Below are 15,228 nucleotides of genomic sequence, written 5' to 3'. Positions count from 1 at the left end.
GGTATATACTATCTTTTTCAGGCTTTTTCATTTTAAACAGGAGTGAAGTTTTCACAAACACGACCGTTTAAACAGTCTGTTAGAAAGAGGAGAGAAGAAATAAATACCACAGGTGCTGCGTGGGTCAGTATTTTCTCAGTGTCCTGATGGTCTGCTGCTGCAGACCCTGCGTGCAGAGCTGGATGGGCCCATCTTGTGTCAACACAGTCGTGGCTCGGGAATCTGGGCAGGGCTCAGCGGGGGCTGGGTGTGGGTGTTCAGGGTCCGAATCCCCCATCTCCACGTGATCCCTCCAGCAGCGTGGTCAGACGTCTCACACGCAGCTCGGGGCTTCCAAGCACTAGGCCCGGAGCCAGCACGGCATTCTGTCCACCGAGCTCTGCGGGCAGAGCCAGGTGGGCCCCGCGTCTCTGTGCGGGAGAGCCCGAGGCACCCGCCACCCTGTCCTGTCCTGGCAGCACTGCTGCTCGCTTCCTCTTTCCCCGCTACATCTTGTACAAATCCTCGTCCTCAGCAGTCGACAGATGCACAGATTTGGTTTGCTAGCTGTGTTTTTCTACTGAACATTAGCTCCGTAAGTGTTACACTTTTCTTCAGAGATCACCTTGAATCCTCTCAGCGCGCTTTAGGAAAAGCCTTCGGTTTTTGTAGGTGGAGAATTGTTGCGATTCACTGTGTCTGGGTTTCCTCCGTGCGGGTGGTGCCCCTTCTGGTGCACTCTCGTGGCTGGTGGGTGCCGGTCCTGGGCCTGGACCGCGGCCCTGGCTGACGCCTGGCGTGGTTTGGTTGCATTTCCCTGTTAGGTATGGACGAGGAGGATGACCCGAGTGGTGAGGACGCGCCCAAGGCCATCAAGCCCACCAGCAAAGTGTTCAGGAAGACGTGGAGGTTCCGGAGGACCACCATCGGCAAGCGCGAGGGCGCCAGGGATGCGGAGGTGGATGCCCTGGAGCCGCTGCCCGGGCAGCAGCAGAGCCCGTCGCTGCGTCGCAGCGGAAGGCAGCCGAAGCGTACGGAGCGGGTGGAGGAGTTCCTGACCACGGTTCGGCGCCGGGGCCGGAGGGGCACCTCCGTGTCCCTAGAGGCCTCAGTGGAGCCGGCATCCTGTCCAGTGACAGAAGCGGAGAGCGCCTCCGAGGGGAGCATGGAGAGCACCTCGGACGGGAATAGCGGTCCCAGGTCTGGCTTCACGGGTGCTAAGGAACGAACGGCCTCCTCGGCAAAGGCCAGAGGGCGTGGCGACGAGATTGACACCTCCAATAGCCACAGTGACGGTTTGACTTTGAAAGAACTCCAGAATGGCCTGCGGAGAAAGCGCGAGCAGGAGCCCACCGACAGGCCCCCAAAGGGCATCCAGAACCGCCTGAGGAAGAAGCATCGGGAGGAGGACCCGGTGGAGACCGTGGATGCTGAGGCAGGCGATGCGATGGAGGGTTCGCGGCCCGTCCCGCAGGAGCCGGAGGCCGACCTGGGGGCTTCGTCCCAGGCGGCGAAAATGGACAGAGAGAGCCAGCTGGAAGGGAGGGCGACCCCAGGGGGGAATGCAGAGGAACCCGGAGACGCAGTCCGACACAAGCCCGCATGTGAAGTGTACGACCCCAATGCCCTGTACTGCCTGTGCCGCCAGCCTCACAACAACAGGTGGGTCGTGGGGGGACGAAGTGGCTGCCCAGGCTTCCGGGGGGGAATCCGAGGTGTGGAAAGTGCCAGAGAGGGTTTTCCATTCGTCTTAGTTTAGAGAGTCCCAGGGTGCCCTGAATGAGGGACTTGTTCTCTTGGGAAAGACGAGCAAGTCATTGTCAAAAAACAAAAACAAATACGGCATGGGTGGGCACTGCCAAGAGCCACACCCTCCACCAAGGTGGGGGCTGGCATGGGACATTGGCTGCCTCGGTCCCAACAGCCACAGACAGGGCGGCCTGGACCAGAGAGGATCTGCTGTCCCAGAGAGCTCGCTGGGTGACGCTGCTCCAGAGCGGCTGCGACTGGGCTGTGGTGTGGACGTTGGGGCAGCTCAGGGAGGGGGCGGGTAAAGGCATGGCTGCCCTCCTGTGGACAAGAACTGTGGTGTCCAGGGCAGAGTGCTCCCCTGAAAGAAAAGATGAAGCAAATTTGATTGAATGTTAGTAAAATTGAGAGGGGCACGTGGATGCTCTTTATTCTGTTCTGTCCACGTGTCTGTAATATTTTTGTTTTTTTCATAATAGAATGTTGAAATTTGACTTGTGTTTAAAATTGAGTTGGTCTCTCACTTTCCATTCGTAATACTAATAATAATCTCCATTCCTTATTTTATCATTCCAGGTTTATGATTCGCTGTGACCGATGTGAAGAATGGTTTCATGGCGACTGTGTGGGCATTTCTGAGGCTCGAGGGAGGCTCTTGGAAAGGAACGGGCAGGATCACATCTGCCCAAACTGCACCATCCTGCAAGTGCAGGACGAGCCCAGCTCCGAGACCACAGGCACGCAGGACTCGAGGTCGAGACCTGCAGATGCCGACGGCATGGACTGTACAAGTCTAGGAATCGTGGAGCAGAAATCGAATGAAGACCAAGGAATTAAGGTTAGAATTGAGAAAGCTGCAAACCCAAGTTGCAAGAAAAAACTCAAGATATTCCAGCCCGTAGGTACCTGTCTCCCAAGGTCAGCGGTAGAGGTGACTGTGGAGCCCTCAGCTGCCGTTGGCAGAAACATCAAGACAGAAGCGTTTGTTTCCTGAGATAAGTTAGCTTTTCCCAGGAGTGGCATTGGGCGTGGGGCTGGGCTCTGCGAGCTCCCAGGTCCATGCACCTGCTTAAGGCTGACACGCCTGTCTATTCTTTCTCTATGTTTGTTAATCATATCTATCTCCTATGCTGTTATTACTGACTTAACATTTTCCATAAGTGGACTCACTTTTGTAAGTGTTCCCTTAAGTTTTCTCATGAATGGATCCGGAGTTTGAAGTACATATGTGAACAAACAAAATTATTTTTGAGTCACGGGGGCACGTGTGCACCTATATTGCCCGTCAGCGCCTTGAGAGAACCGGTGGTCTAGTCCCTGCCTCGCAGCAAGATGCCAAGGCCAGCGGTGGTGACCGCACAGGTCCCCAGGCTGACAAGACAGCTGCGGCTGGCACGCCCTCTGTTATGGTGTTCTCCCACTCACCAGTGCTTGTGCAGCTGTGTTTTCTCCTTTCCCAAGTCTGTTCACTCGTGTCTCCTGCCCAAGGGCCGTGATGCTTTGTCATGGATTCCGTGCATCTTGAGAGCTGTCTGAGGCTCTCATGATCGTCCTACTCAGAGCATGTTTTCACCCCAGGCCTTCCTTGAATTGGGGGCCCATGCCGCCCCCACAGCCCGTGCTCTAGCCAGTGTTGGGCATGCAGACGACCTTGCGGTGGCCGTGTCCTAGCTTCCCGCCGTCTCCCCCTTGCACTGAGGTAGCCTCGAGGGCTGGACCGTTTAAATTTTACCTGTCACGGGCGTATGAGGAGGCATCGAGTGGAAGTATGATGATAACTGGTAAGGAAGAGAATGAATGGAAATGGAAGTCAGTAGGAAACGTCCTGTGATTGCTGATGTGTTTGAGACTACCCAGAAACTTAAGTATTTCTCTGAGCAAAACTTGGATTCTGTGGAGGAAAAACAATTAAGTGCATAATTTGAGATTTAAGATTTTGCTCCAGTACATTGGAGGGGTATGTTCATGTATGTTATTAGTCTCGACCATCAGAACATGCTCTAGTGATGATGGACAGCTGTGTTCAGCCCTTGTAGTGAACCAGGTTCCTACTGCACGGCAGGCAACCACAGACTTGTTCAGCAGCTTAAACAACACACATTTATTAGCTCCGAAATCCAGGCCTGGCTTAGCTGTGCCCCCTCTGCTCTGGGTCTTACAAGACTGCCCTCCAGGTGTCTGTGGGGCCTGAGGTATCAGAGGCTCGGCTGGGGAAAGATCCACTTCCAAAAGCTCTGACTTGGTTTAGCATGAAAAATATATCCCGGGCAATTTTTGTGGCCTGATAATAGCAAAAAGTGATCTTGTTTCTGAGAGCCACGTTTAACTGGGTGTCCTGGGTGTCGTCTCCCAACCTTGCCCGCCGAGCCTAGGCATGGGCGCCCTCTCAGCAGAGGCAGCAGTGGAATCCTCTATCTTCTGGAGGCTCAGTTCCTCTTTGAAGGGTTTTCAGTTGATGAAGTTGGACCCTTTGGACTAACTCAGAATCCTCTCACTTGGGATCTTAATGCGTTGGTAAAATCCCTGCCCATTTGCCCGATAAGGGAACCTACTTGTGGTGTGAAACCCCATTGTGTTCAGAAGTGCGCAGCGTGAGCGCCGGGTCCGCTTAGGGTTCCGCCCTTCTTGCGTGGCTGAAGGGCAGGTAAGAAGCCGAGGGCCTTCCTCAGGGGAGGTAGATTTGTGTGTTTTGAATAAACAAAGGTACATGTTTATTCACAGTTTTTCATACATGATTAAAAGCAGTCATCTCGGTACCATAAATAGTTCTGTTACAAAGTGCCGTACCCACCTGGTGGGTGAGTACACTGAAGCCACGTCTGATCCTGCAGGTCCTAGAGGCGCCTGGTGCCGCCAGATGCATTGGCCCCGGGTGCTCGAGCGTGGTGCAGCCCGACTCTGTCTACTGCAGCAGCGAGTGTATCCGGAAACACGCCGCGGCCACCATGCGCTTCCTGAGCGCAGGGAAAGAGCAGAAACCAAAACCTAAAGAGAAACCCAAGACAAGGCCGGAAAAAATCATTCTTCAGAAATGGAGCGTTCAGGTAAGTTGACTGAAACCAACCATTTGTGTAGTTCAAACCATGAGCGTCTGGAGGTTACAGGCTCGGTGGGTTGATTTGGAGAGTGTAGGGCACACAGGCCCGGACGGGATGCAGGCACCTTCACACTGCCCTCCGTCTTGCCCACCAGTGTTCTTGTCGAAATGACAAATAGGCACGTGTTCTCATGTTTTCCTTCTCCGCCTCCTGCCGAGGGATTAACTGATAGAAACGTGGGAACCGGCTGCTGCGTGGAATAGCTGTCCACCCACACGCCAGCCCTGCTGGGAGGAGAGTGGTCCCTGCTGGAGTCTGTGCGGGGAGTTGACACACAGTCAGCGGGGTGGCCAGTGGGTTCTGGGGGCACCGCACTGAGTGCCGGGTAGGGTACAGGGATGTCGTTTGTATGCCCGTCCTTTCTCCACGTGCTGTTGTGTCTGCAGCTCCTGCCTGTCAGTGCTGCTTGGGCGCGTTCTCACACGGGGCCCCGGTCTGTCGTGCTCTCCGCCTTGCTTCACTGCCTCACTCCACGGCCCCTCGGTTATCCTGGCGGCCTAGCGCGTCATCAGGATGCTAGGTTGACGGGTTGTTGTGTCAGGGACCTTGTCATCGTTCGGATGTTGATGCGGGCCTGCTGGATGTGGGGGAGTAGCCAAGCCCTCTGCTGAGCAGATGCAGTGTATTGGGCTTAGGATGGTCCAGGAGCTGATTGAGTCGTGACCCTCACTGCAGAGTGAAATGCGCAAAGGTTAATTTCTGACCTCGTTCATGATTGGGGCTTTACTGATTATCCAGGCAGGCATTAAAATCTCTTCTGTGCACAAGAGACCGGCTCCAGACAAGAAGGAGAACACAGCAAGGAAGGTGGCGGTGGTGCCTCCGAGGAGTGAGGTCCTCGCTAAGGAGCCGCCCTGTGAGAGCAGCACGCCGTCGTGGGCCAGCGACCACAAGTACAATGCAGTAAAGCCAGAAAAGACTGCCGTCCCCTGGCCGCCAGTGTTGTATAAATGTATGTATCAGCCAGGGGGGAGCTCTGGACCCTTCCCGGTCTTTCTGGACAGCTGTGCACTCGGGCCTGTCCAGAGCTAGGAGTTCTAGCCGTGTTTTCTGCTGCACCTGCAGAGATCAAAGCCCTTGCCCAAGTCCAGGAGGCCTCCTGAGACCCGCGTGCCCATCCTTAGTCTGTCGGGACTTCCTGTCCGTGTTTCCAAAAAGCTGTACCAGCCCCGTTGCTGAATGTCTCACCTCCGACGACTGATGTCTTTAATCGCTTTTCTTTATTATCAGGCTCTGGTAAGTATGTGTAGTATCTTCAGCAGAATCTGACAAGGGGACGCGCTGCCCGGCACTCAGGGTCCGCCGTCATCCAGGTGTTCACCACTGCGCCGTCACCGCCGTGGGCTCTCCACGCGGGGGCCTTTCCACACAGTCTGCTCCCAGCACACGTGACCCTCACTTCTTTGTATATTGTGGGAACCTATTACTATTAGCACAGTAGTGTTGTAGCTGATTTTCAACTGAAGCATGATTTGCAGGAGTTATATTATTCTTGACCGAACCGGAATTTTTTTTATGTCCAATTCACATACTACACACAACATAAACACACATGCCAGTCTTGAAGGCTGTTTACCCTGCTTCCCGTGCTTGAAAGTAAGTGAGCACAATGTCTGTCCACTCTGAGCAGCACCCAGACCAGGAGTCTTGGCGTGCACTGCTGGGTCATGCCACCCAGGCTTCAAGTTCAGACAGACCTTTGCAATCCCAGATGAGATCACGCAACTTGAATCTTTTCTCCTTCTTCTTTTTCTCAGCTCATTCTCCAAAATTAAATTTTAGAAATTTAAATTGCTCTGGGGCACATCTTATTCTTATTTTTCTATGATTAAGGTCATTTTGTGTTTTTATTTATGCTCTCTTTTATACTCTTGCAACTTTTTTTAAAAGCACAAGAGGTTAAATGGCCCTAAATTCCAGGATTATAGCCACGTGCTGCTTCCTCCTCTCAGCGGGCTGTTTAGGCCAGTGGCCTGAGGGAAGGCCTCGTGGATGTAGTGTGGTTAGAAGACTGCATAACTAGATGCATTTTGAGAATGTAAATGACCCAAGACCTAAGAAATGGAGTTGCAAGTAAACCGCCAAGCAATACTGTGTGTGTATATGTTTCTATACGTATTTATTTGTGTATTTATTTTTGGATTTTTGGAGTGAGTGGTTAAATATAGAATTAACCAGTTGCTGTATTAAAATGAGTCTCAATACACCTCAGGTTGTTTGAAGCAAGAACTTCATGCTAACAACGTGTCGCAAACATCCATCAAGTTGTACCAGCTCTACACCGTAGCGCCTCTACAGGGGTTACGAGTGGACCTAAATATAAGCATCGCCCAGCTGTGAATGGGTGGGGAGCCGTCATGTTGGAATCCTGGGCTGAATGTTCTCATTTGGTTATAGGCACGTGACAGAATGAAAGGGAAACCGAGGTGTAGCCACAAAACCCTGGGTGATTGATTTCAATTCAGTTGATTTCCATGTCTGTGGACCAGAATCGGGAGACTGCCCCCAGGCTCGGAGTGTGGTCAGATGTAGGGCGCACAGTGAGAAAGGAAAGCTGGCGGGGGTTTGGGGGAGGGGTGGGTGCTTACTTATCCCCAGTTCTGACTTCCCGGTTTTTGAGGGAAGATTGGGGTGGAGGGGCGGGGAGCCCGGCCTCAAGGAGGTGGTGGCTCTGCTCACAGGCCGGGTTTCTCTTCCCTCTGCCCCACCCCCCTCCTCTGCACATCACCTCCTCACTGACCACCTTCCCAGCGCATTTTTTTAAATTAGTTTCTGCTTTATAACAAAGCGAATCAGTTATACATACATGTCTGTTCCCATATCCCTTCCCTCTTGCGTCTCCCTCCCTCCCACCCTCCCTATCCCTCCCCTCTAGATGGTCACAGAGCACCGAGCTGATCTCCCTTTGCTATGTGGCTGCTTCCCAGTAGCTATCTACCTTACGTTTGGTAGTGTGTATGTGTCCATGCCTCTCTCTCGCTTTGTCACAGCTTACCCTTCCCCCTCCCCATATCCTCAAGTCCATTCTCAAGTAGGTCTGTGTCTTTATTCCTGTTTTACCCCTAGGTTCTTCATGACGTTTTCTTTTCTTAAATTCCATATATATGTGTTAGCAGACTGTATTTGTCTTTCTCTTTCTGACTGACTTCAGTCTGTATGACAGACTCTAGGTCCATCCACCTCCTGACAAATAGCTCAATTTCGTTTCTTTTTATGGCCGAGTAGTATTCCATTGTATATATGTGCCGCATCTTCTTTATCCATTCATTGGATGATGGACACTTAGGTTGTTTCCATCTCCGGGCTATTGTAAATAGAGCTGCAATGAACATTTTGGTACGTGACTCCTTTTGAATTATGGTTTTCTCAGGGTATATGCCCAGTAGTGGGATTGCTGGGTCATCTGGTAGTTCTACTTGTAGTTTTTTAAGGAACCTCCATACTGTTCTCCATAGTGGCTCTACCAGTTCACATTCCCACCAGCAGTGCAAGAGTGTTCCCTTTTCTCCACACCCTCTCCAGCATTTATTGTTTCTAGGTTTTTTGATGATGGCCATTCTGACTGGTGTGAGATGATATCTCATTGTAGTTTTGATGTGCATGTCTCTAATGATTAATGATGTTGAGCATTCTTTCATGTGTTTGTTGGCAGTCTGTATATCTGCTTTGGAAAAATGTCTATTTAGGTCTTCTGCCCATTTTTGGATTGGGTTGTTTGTTTTTTTTTTGCTCTTGAGCTGCATAAGCTGCTTATAAATTTCGGAGATGAATCTTTTGTCAGTTGCTTCATTTGCAAATATTTTCTCCCATTCTGAGGGTTGTCTTTTGGTCTTGTTTATGGTTTCCTTTGCTGTGCAAAAGCTTTGAAGTTTCATTCGGTCCCATTTGTTTATTTTTGTTTTTATTTCCATTTCTGTAGGAGGTGGGTCCAAAAGGATCTTGCTGTGATTTATGTCATAGAGTGTTCTGCCTATGTTTTCCTCTAAGAGTTTGATAGTTTCTGGCCTTACATTTCTGTCTTTAGGCCATTTTGAGCTTATTTTTGTGTATGGTGTTAGGGAGTGATCTAATGTCATACTTTTACATGGACCTGTCCAGTTTTCCCAGCACCACTTACTGAAGAGGCTGTCCTTTCTCCACTGTACATTCCTGCCTCCTTTATCAAAGATAAGGTGACCATATGTGCGTGGGTTTATCTCTGGGCTTTCTATCCTGTTCCATTGATGTATCTTTCTGTTTTTGTGCCAGTACCACACTGTCTTGATGACTGTAGCACATTTATGTCTCAGAAGTACGTGGATGGATAGCCACAGCTTGTAGCCTGCATAAGGGACATGCTGTTGAGCTAGTTGCTTCTGATCATTTTCTGTTATCCCAGAAATGTCCTCTTCCCAAAAGATGATTGGGAGGAGTGTAAAAGGTCGAAGGTCAACACCCGACTTGAGCCTCGGTGAGTAGCAGCTGTGCCTCTGCCTCTTCCCCAAACCATTACTTGACAGTGGCAGTGGCTGTGGACCTTCCGCGGGTCCCCACACACAGGCACAATGGGAGGGGGCCCCCCGCACACACTCAGCAGAGCCCTGCATCCCCACCACGCCCCCAGCCGCCTCCCTGGCTGCAGAGCGTGATATGTTTCTGGGTGCAGGTGATGCCGGGACAGCTCTTCGGAGGGGGCGTTTTCCCTGTTGCCCTGGACTCGGGTCAGGTCTTGGGTGGATCCTTAGGCAGCCAGTGTGCGGCCCCTGGAGGTGCTCTGCCCCCACCCCACTTCTCCCAGGCCATTGGCACTGGCCTTGGGTTGTGGGTTCAGGGCAGCCTTTCCTGAGCATCGTGGGCAAGACCTTGCTACACAGAGGCTCTGACCTGCTTCTCTCGTGGGACAGTCAGTAGATCTTAAGGTCCTCACAGTGATGGGATTAACACCCACTTGTTCTCTGATGAGTTTTTTACATTGTTTTTCAGAGTTTCTGAAAACAAAAACAGTGTAACTTAGGGAAACAGTTGCCATTGTATTTCCCCCCAGGTCCCTGTGTCTCGTAGTCCTCCTCATGGTTTCTCTTCGTTTCCTCTTCATCGCCTCTCGTTACTGTCCAGGCACAGGCACGAAGAGGGCTGAAGATGTTCTTCTAAAGTGGCCCTGGTTGGTTAGGGTTTGGAAGTGGAATTGTGTTAGGCATAGGTACATGTTCCCATGTTTGGGGCTCCCTAAATGGCTCCGAGATGACTTGAAACTCTGGGGACCTGAATAAATTTTGACTAGAAAATCAGAGTTCTGCAGTTCCATGTAGGTTTGAGAATTGAAATGGGGACCCCTGGCAGAACCTGTGCACCCAGGTCCAGTGATGTGTTAGCATCCTGCCCTGACGTAAGCGTTGCCCCGTGGTCTCCGTGTGCCACATGTCCGGTTCCTGTGCTGTGGCGAAGTGGATCTGGGGGCGTGGGTTTCACAGGGATCGGTGGTGTGAGTTCCGGGAGCACGCTTCACAGGTAGTAAGAGAAGACAGGTCCCCATGGTGACATAGATGGGGGGCGCTGCCTGGACCAAGGGGTGTTTGGTAGGAATGGAACGGTGGGAGAGGCATGTTTTATCAGCTACACGAGCTGTTTGTCTCTGTCTCTTCCAGATCTGCAGTGGCAAAAAAATGTGGGTGGGGACAAAGCAGCCTTGTACATCTCACCAATTTCCTCCCCCCATTTGGAGAGAGAACCAAAACTTGTCCTGATAAGGATTTACCTTGACAGCTGTTTTTAATGTTATCCAAATACCTGGAATTTTCTTGGTCATTGGCATTCTCTCGTGTTTTTAAGTGTTTTACTTTTTACAGGTTTTTTTTTTTTTAATAGCCAACTGTTCAGAAAATTAGTGCAGGGAAGGTTTTGCATGTACATGTACTTTTTCTGACAGAGACCCTCAGATGTATCCTGGCTGCCCCCCTTAGTTCTTGTGCTTTAGCGGGGGGTCGGGGTAGAAGTTTCTAGCAGGATTGGTCCTGCTCACCTCACCTGCCCTTTGGCCTTCATGTGGCCTCTGGGGCTCTGCATCTCCTGTGGCACTGTTCACAGACGGTCCCGCGGCAGAGTCCCTTAGGTGGCATCGAGTCCCAAGGGATCTTTCTGAAGACGCAGCTGTAAACCCTCCCACACGGTGTAGGAGTCTCAGGTACACTTGAAGCTGTAAAGTAATGTTTTTGATTTTTTGCGTGTTGCACCTCACCGTACACATAGTCATAGTCTTACCTTCTGAAAGTTAAAGAAGTAAACCTGGAAGATCGAGAAGAAGGGTTTCCACTTTGATTTCTGTCAACGAAGGTCGGGGCGTTGCCGTGCACCTGGAGGCGTCAGCAAGACGAGCCCAAAGGTAACGGCAGCTAAACCCGCCGGGGTCAGCAGGTGCCGCGGGCTCTGTGACCCAGAGTCTTATCATGCCCTCGACCCCATCATGTTGCTTGAAGTAGCAGATGGTGCAGGCACAGATAACAGTTAAAGTTGAACCTTGTCAAAGTGGTGAAAGTGCCTGTTGGCGGGTTTTGGAGATGAGGGAAAGCAGCAGCTCTACTTGCAGCTGAGTGTCAGGTCTGGCGGCCAGTCCCCGCCAGTCCAGTTGGCGTAGACAGGAGAGTGGAACGCCTGCCTCACACACAGCCTCGGCCCCGTTTCCTTCTCGTGGTTCGTGCTGAAGGATGATGTGACCATTTTTTTCATACATTACCAGTCCAACGTGAATTGGGTTTTGGTTTTCAAAATCTGTGAAACTCTGAAAAGAAGGAAGGGTCCATTTGCCTCCAGAGGCGTACTTCGTTTTTTGCAAGCTTGTTACGGCCGGTTCTGTGCACCTCTCTTGAGGTGTAAGTCGCTCAAATACTGCACATCAGTAAAAAAAAGTCAATCTGGACAAGCTTTGTGTAGCCCCAGATCATGGCAGTTTGGCTGTGGACCCACATACAGACCCCTAGCGATGGAGGGCAGCTGGCGTGAGGGCCCCAGAGATGGAGATCCGGCCTCCCAAGTCTTGGGTGGGGATTGTCTCTGTTTCTGTGTAAGCATAACTTCTACAGGAATAATTCACTGCAAACTATTTAAGCAAAGGCACAAAAGTAAAATGGTTCTCTCTTGCTACTTGAATTTTCACACTAAAGTCTTGACAGCCAAGAAACAAAGTTGTAATGAGAAACGTCTTTGTACATGTGTCAGGCTGAGCTGAAATTAGAACCGATGTCACAGTGAGCAGAGTCCACTCCCCCCAACCCCTGCCGCTGGTCCACTGTGTCCTCTGAGCCCTGGCTGGTCCCGTTACGTTACCCGGGCCTTGTGGCGGTAGCTGCCTCGGCCTCACCACTGAGCCTGGGTGGATCTGGGGCCCTGTGGGAATGGCGGCGGGGAGGGGACGCTCCGACCTGCACCACGTGGGCTTGCTTGGCGCCTGGTCACATCAGAAGCTCTTCGATTCCTTTGGCGTTTACAGCCAATCATTCTGAGTAGTGTCTCCCCCCCTACCCCGCACCGTGTCAGTGTGACTGAAAGCCTCATATCTGGGGATTTTTAGGGTAACTTGGCACCTCTTTGGGGCAGGACAAAAGGTATAAAGCAGTGACCGTCCCTCAGGGTTTCTCAGTGGTCCCTGTGAGGGCCCACCCCGGCAACGGCTGTCACTGAGCTGTGAGTGGGCGCGGGCCGCGCGATGCTGTGCTGTGCGGTGCGACTCGGCTCTTGCCAGGCGCCGGTTCCTTGTGGTGCTGCACAGCACTGGCTGCTCCCAGTAACACAGCTTCCACTCCCTTTTCCTCCTGTCCCCTCGAAGGCCCACCAGTGCCACCCAGTGGCCAGCAATGCCATAGCAGCATGGCCCACCTTGCCGTGTGGCAAGGCCCCCAGTTTCATGCTTACTGGGAAGTTAGCCAGTTAGATTGTTGCTGGTCCCTGAGCGCACCGGCCTGCCTGGTTCCTGCCGGGCTTCACCACAAACAACTCGTTTCCAGTAGAAACCCATGGCCAGACCCAGCAGAAACGACGTCATGTGGGGCGGTGGCCTGGCCACCGGCCAGCCTTTCCTCCTGTATCTGCTCCCCGAGACAGCACCTGGCCTGGAACTTGGGCCACTCTTTTCCCCATCGGCAGCCCCCAGGATGGCCCAGACTGGGTGTACGTTCCGAGGAGGCCGTCTCTGTCCGGCACGTGGGCAGGTGATCACCCTGCCTCGAGCTGGCAGCACTGGGGGGCCCTGCCACTGCTGGAGCCACTCTGCCGGGGGTGGGTGGGCTGCTGTCCTGTTCTAGAACTGGCGCTTCGAGGTCGGTTGGTTACGCCTTGCTCTTCTGTGAATGTATACACATAATACAGTTAAAAGGGAATTTGGATGAAGAATTTGCAAATGTGATTTTAGCTCTACTCAGAAGTAATGCTTCTGTCGCTGTCAGACGCTTTGGCACTACATGGTGTCACTGCCATTCCAGCAGCAGCTAACCCGCATCCAGCTGACGGTGGGACCACATGCAACTGTTTTCCGTTTTGAGCATTTTTCCTCCAAGTAGAAGAGGGATAGAGCTGACTTGTTGGGGTCCACCAGTTTCCACATTTTAGCAACTTTTTATTTATGTAATCATACATACGCTCTGAGACGCAGGTGAGGGATAATGAAAGTTGACTTTTAAAAGCCAGAAGCAGCTAATCTTCTAGAAGAGCAGCACAATGGTTAAGGAAAGCCATCCCCTGCTTTTTAAATAGAGTACGTTCGTTTGCCGTTACCACTCTTGGATAGCAGGTCCCTTTAATCACCTGTACTGTGAATGTCCTAAAATTAAGCTCCTGGCTTCTGTTTTCCCTGCATGAGACAAAACACCGGTTAGACCAGTAGGAGCGTTGATCTTAGGGAGTGAATGTGTTCGGAGTCGACAGGAATTCTCACTTGAAACAATGTAAATGTCACATGATAAGATTTGTTTGAGGCCCCATCATGGGTGCCTCATTGAGAATTCTGGAAGCCCCTTAGGCCAGCTTTTTAGAGTTGCTTAAAAGTGTGCTACTAAAATAATCTCAGCAAAGTTTGTATAAAGTCAGTGAGTGAGCTGGTTTTAGGACTCGATTTTAATCCGGACGGGTTTGTTCCTTCTTCCCCTGCTGGCAGTCACAGCTGGCGCCGCGTCCTGCTCCACTCCACTCTCGTTCCTTCCCCCAAGAAGAGGGGCCTCTGTCCATTTCATTTAACTTAAGCTCTAGCAGTCTCTCCCCCCACCCCCCGCCTAGATTAGGTGCTGTGGACCCCGTTAGCCGAGGCTGAGCTGGTAAAGATAAGTTTCCATGTACTGAGGTATGGTAGCGCCTTAGGAATATGGATTTGAGCTGATGAATAATATATGTAGAATCACAGTTCTTAGTTCCTATGACGTGGCCAGTTCGTCCTTTGTCAGACAGCTGTGACTTGCTGACGGGACGTGGGTGACAGCCAGCAGGGTGGATGTAGAGCACAAGCGTGCTGCTCAGCGGGGAGCGGGTGGTCTTGGGAAAGCCTGGACAGCATAGCCCGGGGGTGCCGGCACACGTGGGGCCAGTGATTGGGACACCGTGGACAAGGGGACATAAGGTTGGGGGGGTGCTCTGTGAGATGAAAATAGGAGATTTGCAGTCAGGATGGTTGCTTGATAACAATGAAGTACTTCTGACACGGTTCTAAGTTTTGGATGTGTGTAGCGCTGTTGCAAAGTTTCTAAACATAGGTAATTTCACCTGTACTATGAAATGGAAAACTCTTGCGGTCCCTGGGCTTTTAACACCTGTGGCTGAACTGGCCTGACCAGTGCTGGAGGAAGGCAGTCCTGAGGGCAGCGCTTGGCCCTTCGCCAGGATGGTCACGCAGGGTGTAGGCTGTGAACGCCTTGGGGGCTCTTGTGGGGTCAGGCCTTATTTGTAGACAGGGTCTCACCTCTGTCCCCGGACTTCAGATTTTCTCCCTGCTTCACTAGGACAGTTGCAAGAAGCACCGGCAGCCGACTGGCATTGGTGGGTGTTCAAGCCCTGTGTAAAATCGGAAGGCTGCTAGAGCATCTCGAAGTCTCCTGTTTAGCATGTGGGGGCTCATTGCGCTGTGGGTAGTTTGAGAAAAGCCTGCGCCTGGGGAGGCGGCTTCTCCGTCGGTCCTGTGTGACGTGGCCCTAGGTGGTGTCCCTGTGCTCTCCTGGCTTGCTCCCTGGACCTGCCTGCCCCCCCCACCCCGTTCTGCCCTGGGTCCCAGACGTTCTGGGCGGTGGGCCTGAGCGGGGCCATCTGGGAACACGCCCCAGCTCTCCGTCACGGCTCCCCATGGACGTCTGCTGGGCCGCTCGCCCCTGAGACCGAGGGACTGGTCTTAGGATGAACCTCCTTGCTTGCCTCTGACTGTAATTCTGATGGTCTGATACAGGATTAAGTG

General features: G+C 52.0%; 1 protein-coding gene across 1 annotated transcript in view; it reads left to right on the top strand.

Annotated features, from left to right (window-relative positions):
* Nucleotides 1-805: 805 nt before the first annotated feature.
* The window catches only part of LOC307053238 (death-inducer obliterator 1-like), a gene marked incomplete at its 5' end in the record, with an annotated part of 28,863 nt that continues 14,440 nt past the window's right edge, over nucleotides 806-15,228 (top strand). The window contains 4 exon segments of the mRNA XM_079704593.1: nucleotides 806-1,641; nucleotides 2,305-2,626; nucleotides 4,560-4,772; nucleotides 5,565-5,778. Coding sequence (XP_079560719.1) covers nucleotides 806-1,641; nucleotides 2,305-2,626; nucleotides 4,560-4,772; nucleotides 5,565-5,778 — 1,585 coding nt within the window.

Source organism: Hyperoodon ampullatus (assembly GCF_949752795.1).
Source record: "Hyperoodon ampullatus genome assembly, chromosome: 5".
In the NCBI taxonomy this organism is placed as follows: domain Eukaryota; kingdom Metazoa; phylum Chordata; class Mammalia; order Artiodactyla; family Ziphiidae; genus Hyperoodon; species Hyperoodon ampullatus.
The sequence above is the reverse complement of the archived record's forward strand: the minus strand, read 5'-3'. Positions and strand labels throughout refer to the sequence as shown.